Consider the following 14,752-nt stretch of genomic DNA (forward strand, 5'->3'; position numbering starts at 1 on the left):
GGCCTAGGATCCAAACAATGACTGTTGAAATGGCTATCTGCCGCCGCCTGGACCGTCTCCAGTGCCCCCTTCACCGCAACGTGACCCATTCTGGAGGTTAGTTGATGAACCAACCTCAGTACCTGTCTCCGGACTGATTGAGAGATACAATGACTTCCTTCCAACAAGGGGCTCCTAGACACAGAGGAGGAGAGAGAGATTACTTACGAAGGGCCTACAGTGCGCCCACCACGCACACGGTCTCCTCTGAATTCTCATGACAACGCTGACACGCATGTCCCTCGCCTCCTGGCTGGCTCACAGAGGTTCAGCGGCTCACCGAGAACACCTCTCGCTGGTGAGGGATGCCGTCCCAGGGCCTGGCTTCCCAGGCCCACCCTGTTCCCTGCGCCTTGCCTCTTCCATGGTGTGGCAAATTTGGCCCGGCCATCCTCCCAGCCCCCCATAGGGTCGGAGACCTTCCTGAACCCTCTGCAATCAGACGTCAAAGGGGAGTGCCTCTCTGGCCTGCATGTGGGCTTGGGAGGTAAAAAGGGTAGGCTTAGGAGACCAGATTTTGGGGGGACATAATGAAAATAACAGCTAACCTTCTTGAACTGCTCTAAGTGCTTCCAGTATTATTAACTGGTTTAATCTTCACAACATTCCTACAAGGTGGGCCCCATGATTATGCTCAGGACGAGGTGAGGAAACTCCCCCCGACACGGGTGGGTAGCCGGCCCAAGGTCACACGGGGGGTACCTGCAGGACCAGGCTGCCTGGCCCCAGAGTTCTCTCCAGGGGGGTAGATCACACTATGCTGCTCCACGTCAGTGAATGAAAGGCACAGAAGAGCTGACCTCACCCAACCAAAAGGACTTGGAGGTGAAGGAGTGAGCTCTCAGTCACTGGAAGCATCCAAGCAGGAGCTGTGTGGATGAGCCCTGAGCTCCAGAGCAATGCTTCTGACCTTTCGTGTCACTACTCTCAGAGAAAAGACAGATGAGGGTGCCCATGGCCTGGGACTGCAGCCGCTCTCTTGGCCCTTCTGTGACCCCTTCACCGCAGGGCACACAGATGAGGACTACCTCAGTTTCCCCTAGATGGCTGACCTCCCCACGGTGGGGGCGGTGGGGAGGTAGAGAGGAGCAGGAGGCCACTGCAGGGTAAACTCCTCCCTTCCAAGGGGACCCTGGGCACCGATCCAGTTTAATCGCCTTATGATGGATCTTGAAACCCTCACTCTCTCCCTCTACCACTTATCACTGTCAAAAGAAAAATAAACACACTGAGCCAGTCAGATTGTGTTTGAATAGCATCCGAGCAGATGTCCTACGAGATCGCTCAGCTGTGAAAGTTATCATTATCCACTGTGCATTTAAATCTGCTCTAAACTATTCTGGGGCTAAAAATACCATGATTTTCAGAAGATGGACGTGCTTAAGCCCTTCCCCATTTCCTGGGTTATGGCAATACTCAGAGGCAATCATTCGCCCTGAAGCTCCGTCTTTGCAATTCTGAACTGGGGTGGGTTGGATGGGACTCCATTCCTTCCACTCCTAGCCTCCCCGTGGGAAGAATGCAAAAGCAGAGAAGCTGCCCGGCCCAGGCTACCTGTGGGTTATGCAAACACTCTCACCACCCAGGACACAGGGCACCAGTGAAACCCAGGCAGCAGTCACTGTTTCCTGTACGGGCAGCGCTCCATCTGATTCTGCCCGAGGCCAGCTCCTAGAGCTCTGGGCCTAAGGGAAAACTCTGATTGCAGAGTGTAGGCTGACCCCGGGCAAGGCACCGTGTTACGGCTTGCAGGTCAGGCTCTGCAGAAGGCAGCCCGGCTGAGGTTCAGGAGGGCTGAGGGACAAGCCCACAGTGAGCCCACCAGGCAGGGCACCCTAGAGCAGTGATGTCCAGTAGAAGCTTCTGCAATGATGTAGATGTCTTCTGTCTGCTCAGGCAACAGAGGAGTCACTAGCCACTGAGACTCCCTGAAGACTCATGTAGCGACGGAGTCTTTGAAACGGGCCTACTGTGACTCAGAAACGGAACTCTTGATTTTTTTTTTTTTTAAAGTTTTAATTAATTCGAACGTAAACGCAAACAGCCACATATGGCTAGCGGGATCCAGTAGCGGCCCTGGCTAGACACTAGGCCTGAGGCTGTGCTTCACAGCGAGGCTTATCTCAGCCAAAGCTCTGGGAAGAAACTTATATGCCCAGACATCAGGGCTGCTTAACCTCACTACAGAACAGCCCTGCAAGGGAATGTCATGTGGCTGGGACACAGGGTCTGGGGTTATGCCCCAATCTACTTTCCCCTTCCAGAGTCGTAAGAGCCCCTGACTTTCACCCAAGTATATGGCTGACCGAGGGGGGAGAAAAAAAAAACATTTCCCAACATCTCTTGCAGCTAGGTATAGTCACACAATTAAGTACTGCCCATTGAGATGAGGCCAAATTATTACATTGTGGCTCCCCAGAACTTGCCTTAAAGGACAGCTGTCACGTGCCGTTTATCCTTTCTTTTTTCCCACCCTAATGCCTGGGAGGCAGACGTGACGGTTGAACTCTGGTCACCATTTTAGAACATGAGGACAAGGGCCTACCCTTGTGAGCAGGAAGGAGCCTGGGTCCCTGAGAATTCTGTAGAATGGAGCTATCACATGGATTCAGGATTTTTTACGTAAGAAAGAAATTAACTTCTACTGTGTTCGGCCACTACCATCTTGGGTCTCTGTTAATGAAACCTAATCCTGATAAAGCATCTGGTAAAAATGGTAAGTTGAGCTTTACAGTTATGATTTTTGTGCTTTTCTGTAAGGAGTGCCAATTAAAATTTACATTAAAACAAACAAAAATACACCCTCAGTGAAAGAAGCCACACGCAGAAGAGTAGATACTGTACAACTCCATTATGAAAGTTCTAGAAAATGCAAACTGCAGTTTACAAAGGCAGATAGATCTGTGGCTGCCTGGCTGGGGTAGGGACTGAAAAGGGACACACAGAACGGGGATGATGGAAATGTTCTGTATTATGGTGGTGATTTTCAGGGTATATGCACACAACTGTTAAAACCCACTGTATTAGGTACTTTATATAGATGCAGTTTAATGTACATGAATTAGGCTTAAATAAAGTGGATATTTTAAAAAGATATTCCCTTACTGGAGATTAATACAGGTCAGAGGTAAAGGACATTCTGAAGGCAGTAAAATGCACTGTTACAAAATGATTTTGCCTACAACCTTTACATTTTCTTTTTGGTTTTATCCTTGTAGTGAGCTGTTCGCCTTTTTTTTTTTTTTTTTTTGGTACTCGAATGCCCTTATGTTTTTGAGCACCAAAAAAGAGTGTACATTTCTTTGATTGCTAGAATGGAGATTACTAAAGACTATTAATTTAATGTGAAAGAGTAAAACATGTCAAACTATTTGAACAGTAAGATCCAGTTTTTGTTTTTAAAAGGGGCCACATATATATGATACACTCACTAAAAAGACTGGAAGGGTATTAGAAAAAACATCAACAGCGGTGATCTGAGGATGTAGGGATTATCAGTGATTTTCACTTTCTTTATACCCTTCTGCTGTGTGAAGCACAATGAATGTGCACTACTTTTATAATCAGAAAAAACAAGAAACTATTAGTTATGTAATAAAAGAAACGATGTCCAATTGTCCTTGCCTTGGCAGCCTCTGACAAAGGAGGGCTTCCTTTTATTCAACTGGACACAAACCAAAAAAGGCAGGCTGTACATAGTAACCAAAGAACACCAGACTAAGATTCCTGGAGCCCACGTTCACACTCCAACTGTGTCCATATTTGCTACATTTGAGTGATTTAATCTCTCTGGATCTCTGTCTCATCTGTATGACTGAATGGTTAGACTCAGTTACAGCCCAAAATGCCCGTTTCACAGTTTTAAAAAATCCCAGCTCTGATGCAAGCCGACAGGAATGATGGTAAATGATCCCGTTTCAAAGGATAGCCAGAGGAAGGAAGATAAATGGTCCTCCACCCCCCTCTGTCTCTGCCCCCCACGAGCCACGCTCTGTCCCGGTAGCAGGCACTGATCCACTTATAGGTTTCCTGCCAACAAAAACGAAAAGCCAGTCTTAAGTTCAGACACAAAACCAGCATGAGGTCCCATTAGCTGAATCTTTTCCAGAACCCTCCAGCTAGAACCTTTCTTCTCCCCCAAGCCCTCTTTGTTCTGGGCAGGATCTCACAGCTTCTCCATCCACCACCCAAATAGCCAGTCACTTAAAAACTGTTCTGGAGCATCATAGGCTGGTGCTGGGCAAGTAGGCGTCCATGACGCCCCTGCTGTCAAGTGGTCATTAGTTTAACGAAGGACTAGTAAAAGCACATAAAAATCTCAACCAAAAAAACACACAAGGCAGCCAAAGCCAGTGCCTTAACTGTGTAAGAGGGCCTGCCCGTAACGTGGAGAATGCCCCCCCCACACTCAAAAACGGGGTCGTGTGCTGCCCCCGGGGGAGCCCGAGCCTTTCACTGGCTTTCCTTCTTAAAATCCTCATTGTACAAGGACACGTGACCACACAAACACATGCGATAGGAATTCTACAGAGTGGTTTTAAACTCTGACGAGAAAAAGGGACGGACGTACAATCGAGAGAAAGAACGGGAAGGCATTCTTTGGATTCTCGTCTTTGCGGCATACTTTCTGTCTTTGCAATTGTTACCTGACAAAGCCTAAGCCCAAGCCCGATTGCCTGACTTCCTTCCTGAGGTGCTCAAATTCCTGAAAAGTGGCTTTTGCTGCAAAAGAAAGGACTCAAAAATGCCTCAAAGGGGGGCATTCATTCACACCGAGGCTTTTTTTTGAGAAGGCAGCTGATTCCAGTTGGGGGGAGGGCGGGGGGAAGGATCAGAAAGTGCAGCGCAGCTTCCCACTGGCTGTTGCCCAGCATCAGGCTAGAGAGCCCCCCCCCCCCCAAGAAGACTTCCACAGGCAGAGTGGAACAGGTCAGGAGCCCGTGTGGAAACTCTTCCCTCTACCCTTCCAAGCCACCGACTAATAGAAGCTTCTTTCACTGGACCATTTCCCTTTACGGATAAAGATAAAACTATTCCTAGAAAAGGCTTTGTCAGCAGCAGACTATTTTCCCTTTAAAAAGAACAACCAGCCAAGCCATCAAACCAAAGGAGTATCATAATTCAGAGGGAGTAAGTCCCTTCCCCACTCAAGACAATGTGTAAGAGAAATACATGAATTCATAGGGGGGAAAAAAAAGAATGCTTTGGTCCCCTGTGAAACTCTACAATCAAGACACCCTCCATGCTTTTTAAATATCAATGCTGCCAATTTCCCAAACAACAAAACACCACATGCCCCCCCCGCCCCCCCAATTTACAAATGAAAGCAAAGCGGCCTGGAAGAGGAAGTCCAACCACCCAGGACAGGCTGAGGCAAAGCAGGAAGTGATACACAAGGCTCTCAATTCAGTATTCTTCTCTCAAGTACAAGCACAGAACACAGAGCCCACTCTTCAGGACTGGATTTGGTAATTCGGACAGTGCCCCGGGCATATTAGCTCCTCTCCTTGAGCAGAAGTAACAAGGCCGACTTTACCTTAAGAGCACCACAAAGTTCGACAGTGTCTGCGTCGTCAACCACAGTAATTCGAAAATTTGGAGTCTGCAGAAGCTCTTTGAAGAGAAGGCCATTCTCCATTATCTTGCTGCCTATTGACAGGTTAGAAAGAAAAAGAATGCTTAATCTTAACTTCCACATCTAACAGTTGCAAATGTTTTTCTTATTGCAATAAGTAATGTATATTCATCACAGAAAGTGTAGAAAATTCAGGAGTAGAAACAGAAAATAAAAGTATCCCATAATTCTACCACAGACGATCATTAGCAATTTGGCATGCGTCTTTAACCTACTGAAATATGAATATACATAGTTCTTCTCAGAATTGGCAACATAACATTTCATAATCTGCTTTCCCCCATTTTGTGGCATGAATAATTTTCAATGACATATTTGCTACATCATTTTAAATAGCTGCTTTGTGTTTTACTGTGTATATGTGTTCTATTTTATCTAAGTATCTTCCTATGTTTAATCCCTAAAACTGTTGCAACTTTCTGCTACCATAAACACTTACGAAGGCAACTTCCAGGTTTTCATTTGTAACAGATTCCCGTTCAAAACCACCCACCCTGTCCTTTCCACTGGAGGAGTGCAGTCCCTTCCACTCATGTTAGGCTTGACCACGTGAAGTGCTTGGACTCAAAGCAAATGGGGCATATTTCCCTACCCCTTAACTTTGGGCTCAGTCATGTGATTTGCTTTGGTCAACAGGACATGAGCAGACATGACCCAGGGGATACTTCCAGCCCACTCATGCAGAAGTAAGGCTGGTTTCCTTGTACCTCTGCCTTCAATGAGAGAACATTCCCTGGCTAGCCCGTTGGGCCCGTAAGGAAGAGCCACCCAGCCCAGCAACTCTGGCCCAGAGCAGCCCACCCCCAGGGGACCCACAGGTGTTAGCTGTGCTTACTCTGTATGCCACTGAGGTTCTGTGATCGATACTTAGCATCACTATGGCAATACAGAACTGATACAAACATCAACAACTATTTTCATTGACCAGCGGAAGATGGAAATGCATTCAAAGAATACTGGTTTTTGCTACTGCTACATCCTGTCCCCTGAGACAGCCCCTGGAATGGGACGGAGGCTCTGTAGTTTTTACTTTCCCTTCTTTTGTTTTGTTTAGGGACTTGGGATTAAAACTAAGACAAACAGAAACAAAACTTTCCGCATAATGCCTGGTGTGAAATCTGCTCTGATCAGTGAGGGTTTGGGGTGGGGCTCGGCTCTGGGAGGCCCTGGAAACCAGATGATAAACCTTCCCAGCCACGTCCTGGCTCCCACGCCAACATCAGCACACAGAAAGGGCAGAAAGCGCACTCAGGACTACAGTACTGGGGGCTCTGCCTGTCTCTGGGTTCCCAAGTGTGGTCCCACGCGTGTCTTTGCACCTTACAGTCACCTGGGGATCGTTAACGATACCGATGCCCGGCCACGTGCCAGGCCAATTAAATCAGTCTCCGTGGTGGAGCAGGCCTCAGTTAACTTTTGAAGCTCCGCAGACAAGTCTGCAAACCTCTGATTTCACCTACTTCAGGTTCAGCTTCCTCCTGAGTAAAATACTACGGCACCCTCAGGATTGTTGTGGGGTTAAATAAGAAGCAGGTGTGAAAACAGCCTATTAGTGCACACAGAGGTCCTATAGAGTAACGATGGGGAGAGCGGACACACACTTATGACTGTATTTCCCCATTTACAGACAGGAGGCCCAGAGAGGTTTACCAACTTGCCCAGGGTCACATGGCAGAAGGCGGAGCCCAATTCTAACCCAGGTACTATGGTTCCAAGGCCCATGCTCTGACTCTCTATGCTATGCTTCCTCACGGGGGGGGGGGGGGGGGGGGGGGGGGGGGGGGGGGGGGGTGGCGAGATAAACCAGCAAAACCCAAATAAACATCACAGAGCTATATTCTTCCAGTGAGAGAGAAAAAAGATGACTGTCAACAATTACGATTACACCCGTAAGTTATACAATGTCAAAATAATCCAGGGGAGAGTAGAAGATGGATGATGGATACATGGGACTCATGACACTGTTCTGCCTCTCCTTTTGTTTAAGACACTATCCATAACAAAATGTTTAAAATCTCTACACCCAACACTTAGAAACACATTTTCTATTCTACAAGCATTGCTATTTTTTTTTTTTTAAAGATTTTTCTTTATTTATTCATGAGAGACAGAGAGAGAGAGAGAGGCAGAGGGAGAAGCAGGCTCCCAAGGAGCAGAGAGCCCGATGCGGGACTCGATCCCAGGACCCTGGGATCACGACCTGAGCCGAAGGCAGACGCTTAACCATCTGAGCCACCCAGGCGCCCTACAAGCATTGCTATTATCTATTATTTAGGTGAGTTCTCCAAATATTAGAACTGTGTCCGTTTGAGCAAACTGTCCTCTTCCTTTTTCAAACAGTCCACCAGACCATGTGGGTGAGTCTGTGCAACACTGTTTCATCACCTGGGTTGGGTAAACTAGCCCCCAACCTCCACATCGTGACCTCATTACTGTCTTCCTCCTGTGTCCCTCACCATGGGCCACTGCTCAGTGCCTCCAACACAAAGGACAATCGTGAGCACCACAGACAAGCCCCTCACTCAGGTCACTAATCCAGCTGTCTACAGCTCGAAGTGAGACGCCGCTATGAGCAAGCAATCTGACAGACAAAACAGGCAGGGAGAAGGGCACTCTCCACTGGCCACTGATCCAGGTGGGGTGTGTCGGGTCCTCTGCGGCTACAAATTATACACAGTGTCCCTCAGAGAGGTGGGCTTGATTTACTGCGATCTCACTTTTTCTCAGGTGTACTTTAAAAAAATTATTATTTTAAGTCACAGCTAGGAAAGCACTAACTGTATTATTACCAATCATAAGTAGTGATGAGGGAAGCAGAGACCCAGACCATCTGGTCCAGAATGGGTAATGTCCAACAGCCATGGGGAAGGGCGGCCCCAAACTCAATATGAACCAAAGACAGGGACACCTCCCTTCTGTTTCACGCCAAGTTTTAGAGATAATCAACCTCTGTAATAGGACACCATCAAACCCTCTTTTCCGTATGTGATTCCATATTTGTGTGTGTGCTTGGAAGCTCCACAAGGAGCTTATGTATCCTCGACATCTAGCAGATGCTGGATACATAATAGGCTTTGAAAAATATTTGTGAGGTGAAAGTCTCCAGTTCTTGAAGTCAGTCCTGAGAATGGAGGGAACTCTCACCACAAGGGGGCACCACAGTTCACCATGTCAGTATTTTTACAAGCTACTGGAAAACAAGGCTGTTTTTTCTTCTTCCTCCACAGAAGATTCCAGTGGGCTAAAACTCCTGAATCTTGGTTGCTAATGTCATCAAAAAGGAGATCTGGATTAACCACCGTGCAATTATCAAATGCAGGAAATTTAACGTTGGAAAATTATCTAATATACACCTCACATTCCAATCTCGCCTATTAGTGCAATGCTGTCTTTCATGGTAACCTTCCCTCCCCCAACCCAGGATCCTACTGCATTTGGCAGGCACGTCTCTCTCGAATCTTCTTTAATCCAGGACACTCTATAATCTTTCGTTGTCTTTCATGACATTGACATTTTTGAAGAGTGCAAGCCAGTTGTTTTGTAACATGTCTTTTACTTTGGGCTTGTCTGTTATTTCCTCATGGTTAAGTTCAGGTTATTTAAGACAATTTAGAAAATATCACCTTTGGGTTTTATCTTCCTTTCAATGTTTTACTTCATTTAATTCTGGTCACTGTTGCCAACCGTGATCCAATTCACAGAGAAGGCAGTGGACACATTGGATAACAGAAGCCAGAGGGCAAGAGACATAACTTCTGTGCCTTTGTTTTTACAAAAGAGCCTAATGTGCCCAACTAGAAGCTTTCCTACAATGAACATGGCTTAGAGGTACATAAAAATTCTAGCCAAAACTCTATAGGTAGACACTGGTTTCAATCAAGGATTGGAGGCCTAATCAGCCTTACAGAATGATTAGGGCAACCAGCCATTTCCAACCGATTGCCAAAACTGATTGCCAATTTAATAAAAGTAATTATATAATTTCACAGGCTACATTAAAATCACAGGTGGATAAAAGAATTAACTGTGAAAGAATAAAACCTATATATAGGCTAGTATATGACAATTTTTTTTTCCCCCCTGGAAGGATACTTAGAAACTGCTAACAGGGATTCCCTTTGGGAAGAGGGAGGGAAATTACAATTTTTTTTTTAAGGATGCTATTGCTATTATGGAGGAACACCATGTTTTCAGTCTGGAGAATGGATGTGGAAATTTGATGTGTTTTTCCTTTTTCATGTAACAATTTCTGTGACAACAGATTACATTTTCCCTTATTTCTTACTGTTCAAAATGCTGGCATAGAAAGTAAGTTATATAAGAAATTTAATGCTTCTTGTGATAAACGTGAGGGGCTGGCCATTTGGTAATTGAGGCTGGACGATGTTTACACAACAGACCTATCCTTGGCTATTTCATACTGTATTTGATTAAAATTGACTAATCTCATGATTTTATATAAATGGCTCAAATCTGCTAAACAATTTGATGAATAAATGAGATCTGCCAGCAAAGTTCACAATTTCTTCCTAAGGCAGTGTTAGGTAGAGAGCAGTTTTAAGACTATTTCCCTCTGCCTGTGTGATCTTGTGTAAGTAACTCATTCATCTGTAAAGCAGGGGATGGTCTGGATGACACAAGAGGTTCCTTCCTGCTCTGCTGGCCTGTGATTTTCTGGAAACCCCATGGATCTCTATGTGAACAGAACCCAGCCCCTTTCCATGCAGAAGAGCTCCAGAGGTGGGCACAGAAATTGGTAAGCCCTTGTACCTTCACAGGAATGATCCCAAATCACCGGTGAGTTAGGAACCAACTGAAAAGGACACTATTATATGGCATCTAAAGACCATGAGCTTGAAGTCAGATAGTCCTGATCCAAATCTTGATTCCACCAATGACTAGCTGTATAACCTTGGGTAAGTCACTATAACTCCCCGAATCTCGATTTTCTTAGTAGATACCTTAAGATTTGCTGTGGGTTTTTGTTTTTAACTTTTTAAAAAGTTTTTAATTCTAGTTAGTTGACATACAGTTTTATATTTAGTTTCGGGTGTACAATATAGTGATTCAACACTTCCATACATCACCCGGTGTTCATCACAAGTGCCCTCCTTAATCTCTATCATCCATTTACCCATTTCCCCCACCCACCACTCCTCTGGTAACTATCAGTTTGTTCTCTATAATTAAGAGTCTGATTCTTGATTTGTCTCTTATTTTTTCCCTTTGCTTGTTTTTTGTTTGTTTTGTAAATACCACATGACTGAAATCATACAGCATTTATCTTCTGCTGACTTATTTTACTTAGCATAATACTTTCTAGCTCCATCCATCCATGTTGTTGCCAATGGCAAGAGTTCATTCTTTTTTATGACTGAGTAATATTCCATTGTGTGTGTGTGTGTGTGTGTGTGTGTGTGTGACATCTTTGTCCATTCATCAATCTGTGGACACTTGGGCTGCTTCCATAACTTGCCTATTATAAATAATGCTGCTATAAACATAGGGGTGCATATATACCTTTGAATTAGTGTTCTTATACTTTTAGGGTAAATACCCAGGAGTGATTGTTGGATTGTAGAGCAGTTCTATTTTTAACTTTTTTTTTTTTTTTTTTTTTTTTTTAAGATTTTCTTTATTGGGGAGGGGTGGGGTAGAGTGGGAAAGAATCTCAAGCAGATCCCACCAGCTCAGCGTGGAGCCAGATGCAGGGCTCAATCTCACAACCCTGAGATCATAACCTGAGCCAAAACACAAAGTCAGACGTTTAACCGACTGAGCCACCCAGGCTCCCCGTATTTTGAACTTTTTGAGGAACCTTCATACTATTTTCCACAGTAGTTGCACCAGTTTGCATTCCCACTAATGGTGCAAGATGGTTCCCCTTTCTCCACATCCTTGCCAACACTGTTGTTTCTTGTGTTGTTGATTTTAGCCATTCTGACAGGTGTGAGGTGATATCCCATTGTAGTTTTAATTTCCCTGATGATAAGTGATATTGAACATCTTTTCATGTGTCTGTTGGCCATCTGGATGTCTTCTTTGAAGAAATATCTGTTCAAGTCTTCTGCTCATTTTTTCAATTGGATTATTTGGTTTTGGGTGTTGAGTGCTGTAGGTTCTTTATATATTTTGGATACTAACCCTTTACCTGATATGTCATTTGCAAATATCTTCTCCCGTTCTGTAGGTTGCCTTTTTGCTTAGTTGATTGTTTCCTTCACTGTGTAGAAGCTTTTTATTTTGATGTAGTCCCAATAGTTTATTTTTCCTTTTGTTTCCCTTGCCTCAGGAGACATATCCAGAAAAAAGTTGCTATGGCCGATGTCAAAGAAGTTACTGCCTGTGCTCTCTTCTAGGATTTCTATGGTTTCAGGTCTCACATTTAGAGGTCTTTAATTCATTTGAATTGATTTTTGTGTATGATGTAAGAAAGTGGTCCAGTTTCATTCTTTTGCATGTTGCTCTCAAGTTTTCCCAAAACTGTTTGTTGAAGAGACTTTTTCCCATTGGATATTCTTTCCTGCTTTGTCAAAGATTAATTGGCCATGTAATTGTGGGTTTATTTTGGGATTTTCTATTCTGTTCCATTGATCTTTGTCTATTTTTGTATTAATACCATACTCATTTGATTACTACCACTTTGTAATATAACTTAAGTCCAGGATTGTGATTCCTCCAGTTTTGCTTTACTTTTTCAAGATTATTTTGGCTGTTTGGGGTCTTTTGTGGTTCCATACAAATTTTAAGATTGTTTATTCTAGTTCTGTGAAAAATGTTGTTGGTATCTTGATAGGGATTCACTGAATATGTAGATTGCTGTTGAATTTGGTTTGCTAGTATTTTGTTGAGAATTTTTGCATCTATGTTCATCAGGGATATTGGCCTGTAGTTCTCTTTTTTAGTGGTATCTTTGTTTGGTTTTGGTACCAGGGAAATACTGGCCTCACAGAATGAATTTGGAAGTTTTCCTTCCTCTTGTATTTTTTTTTTTTTTTTAATATAGGTTGAGAAGAATATGCATCAACTCTTCTTTAAATGTTTGGTAGAATTCACCTGTGAAGCCATCTGGTCCTAGACATTTATTTGTTGTGAATTTTTTTATTTGTTTCAATTTCTTTGCTGGTTATTGGTCTGCCCAAGTTTTCTCCTTATTCCTGTTACAGTTTTGATAGTTTATGTTTCTAGAAATTTATCCATTTCTTCCAGGTTGTTGGCATATAGTTTTTCATAATGTTCTCTTCTAATTGTTTGTTATTTCTGTGTTGTTGTGGTTGTTATTTTTCTCTCATTTGTGATTTTATTTGTCATTTCTCTTTTTTTCTTGGTAAGTCTGGCTAGAGGTTTATCAATTTTATTATTTTTTTTTCAAAGAGCCAGCTTCTGGTTTCATTGATCTATTTTTTCTTTTCTTTTTTTTTAGTTTCTACATCATTTATTTCTGCTCTAATCTTTATTATTTCCTTCCTTGTGCTGGTTTTAGGTTTTGTTGGTTGTTCTTTTTCTAGATCCTTTAGGTGTAAGTTTATGTTGTTTATTTGAGATTTTTCTTGCTTCTTGAGCTGGGCCTGTATTGCTATTTATTTCCCTATTAAGACCGTTTTTGCTGCATCCCAAAGGTTTTGGACTATTTTGTTTTCATTTTCATTTGTATCCATGTATCTTTTTATTTCTTCTTTGATTTCCTGGTGTACCCATTCATTATTTAGTAGCATGTTATTTAACCTCCATGTATTTGTGGTCTTTCCATATTTTTTCTTGTGGTTGACTTCTAGTTTCATAGTGTTGTGGTCAGAAAAGGTACATGGTATGACTTAATCTTCTTCTATTTGTTGAGGCCTGTTTTATGGGCTAATATGTGATCTATTCTAGAGAATGCTCCATGTGTACTTGAAAGGAATGTGTATTTTGCTGTCTTAGGATGGGATGTTCTGAATATATCTGTTAAATCCATCTGTTCCAGTGTGTCATTCAAAGCCATTGTTTCCTTGTTGATTTTGTTTAGATGATCTGTCCATTGATGTAAGTAGGGGTGTTAAAGTCCCCTACTATTACTGTATTATTATTATTTCCTTTGTGATTGTTATTAACTGTTTTATATATTTGGGTGCTCCTATGTTAGGTGCCTAAATAATTACAATTGCTATATCTTCTTGTTGGATTGTCCCCTTTAAGATTATAATGCCCTTCTTTGTCTCCTCTTACAGTCTTTGTTTTAAAGTCTATTTTGTCTGATATAAGTATTGCTACTCCAGCTTTCTTTTGACATCCATTTGCAGGATACATGATTCTCCATCCCCTCACTTTCAATCTGCAGGTGTCTTTAAGTCTAAAATGAGTCTTTTGTAGGCAGCATATACATGGGTCTTTTTTTTTTTAATCCATTCTAATACCCTATGACTTTTGATTGGAGCATTTAGTCCATTTACATCCAAAGTAATAACAGATATGTATTTATTGCTATTTTATTACTTGTTTTGTGGTTGTTTCTGAAGATTTTCTCTGATCCTTTATTGTCTTTCTTTCATGTTTTGCTGATTTTCCTCAATGATATATTTGGATTTCTTTCTCTTTATTCTTTCCATATTTATTAGTGGTTTTGATATATGGTTACCATCAGGCTTGTATATAGCCTCTTCTGCACACAGCAGTCTATATTATGTTGACAGTTGTTTAAGTTTGAACATATTCTTTTCTCCTCTTCTCCCTATGTTTTAGGTATGTTACTATATTTTATATCCTTTTTTTCTTGAGTTCCTTGACTGATTTTTTACAGAAATGTTCATTTTTCCTGCTTTTGTGTTTCCTCCCTTTATACTGTCACTTTTGGTCTCTCTTTTCCACTCAAAGGGTCCCCTTTAATATTTCTTGCAAGGCTGGTTTAGTGGTCACAAACTCCTTTAGTTTTAGTTTTTTTTGTCTGGGAAACTGTTTATCTCTCCTTCCAGTCTGAGTGACAGCCTTGCTGGATAGAGTATTCTTGGCTGCAGATTTTTCCCATTCAGCACTTTGAATATATCATGCCACTCCCTTCTGGCTTGCCAAGTTTCTGTTGAAAATTTTCTGTTAGCCTTATGC

The 14,752-nt window shown here is 42.8% G+C and overlaps 1 protein-coding gene across 1 annotated transcript in view; it reads right to left on the reverse strand.

Moving 5' to 3' along the window:
- The window catches only part of GPD1L (glycerol-3-phosphate dehydrogenase 1 like), a 62,453-nt gene that overhangs the window by 13,435 nt on the left and 34,266 nt on the right, over positions 1-14,752 (reverse strand). The window contains exon 5 of the mRNA XM_034993247.1: positions 5,576-5,688. Within this exon, the coding sequence (XP_034849138.1) occupies positions 5,576-5,688 (113 nt within the window). The remainder of the gene's footprint in view (positions 1-5,575; positions 5,689-14,752) is intronic.

Source organism: Mirounga leonina, unplaced genomic scaffold (genome assembly GCF_011800145.1).
Source record: "Mirounga leonina isolate KUSES-001 unplaced genomic scaffold, KU_Mleo_1.0 Mir_115, whole genome shotgun sequence".
Lineage (NCBI taxonomy): Eukaryota > Metazoa > Chordata > Mammalia > Carnivora > Phocidae > Mirounga > Mirounga leonina.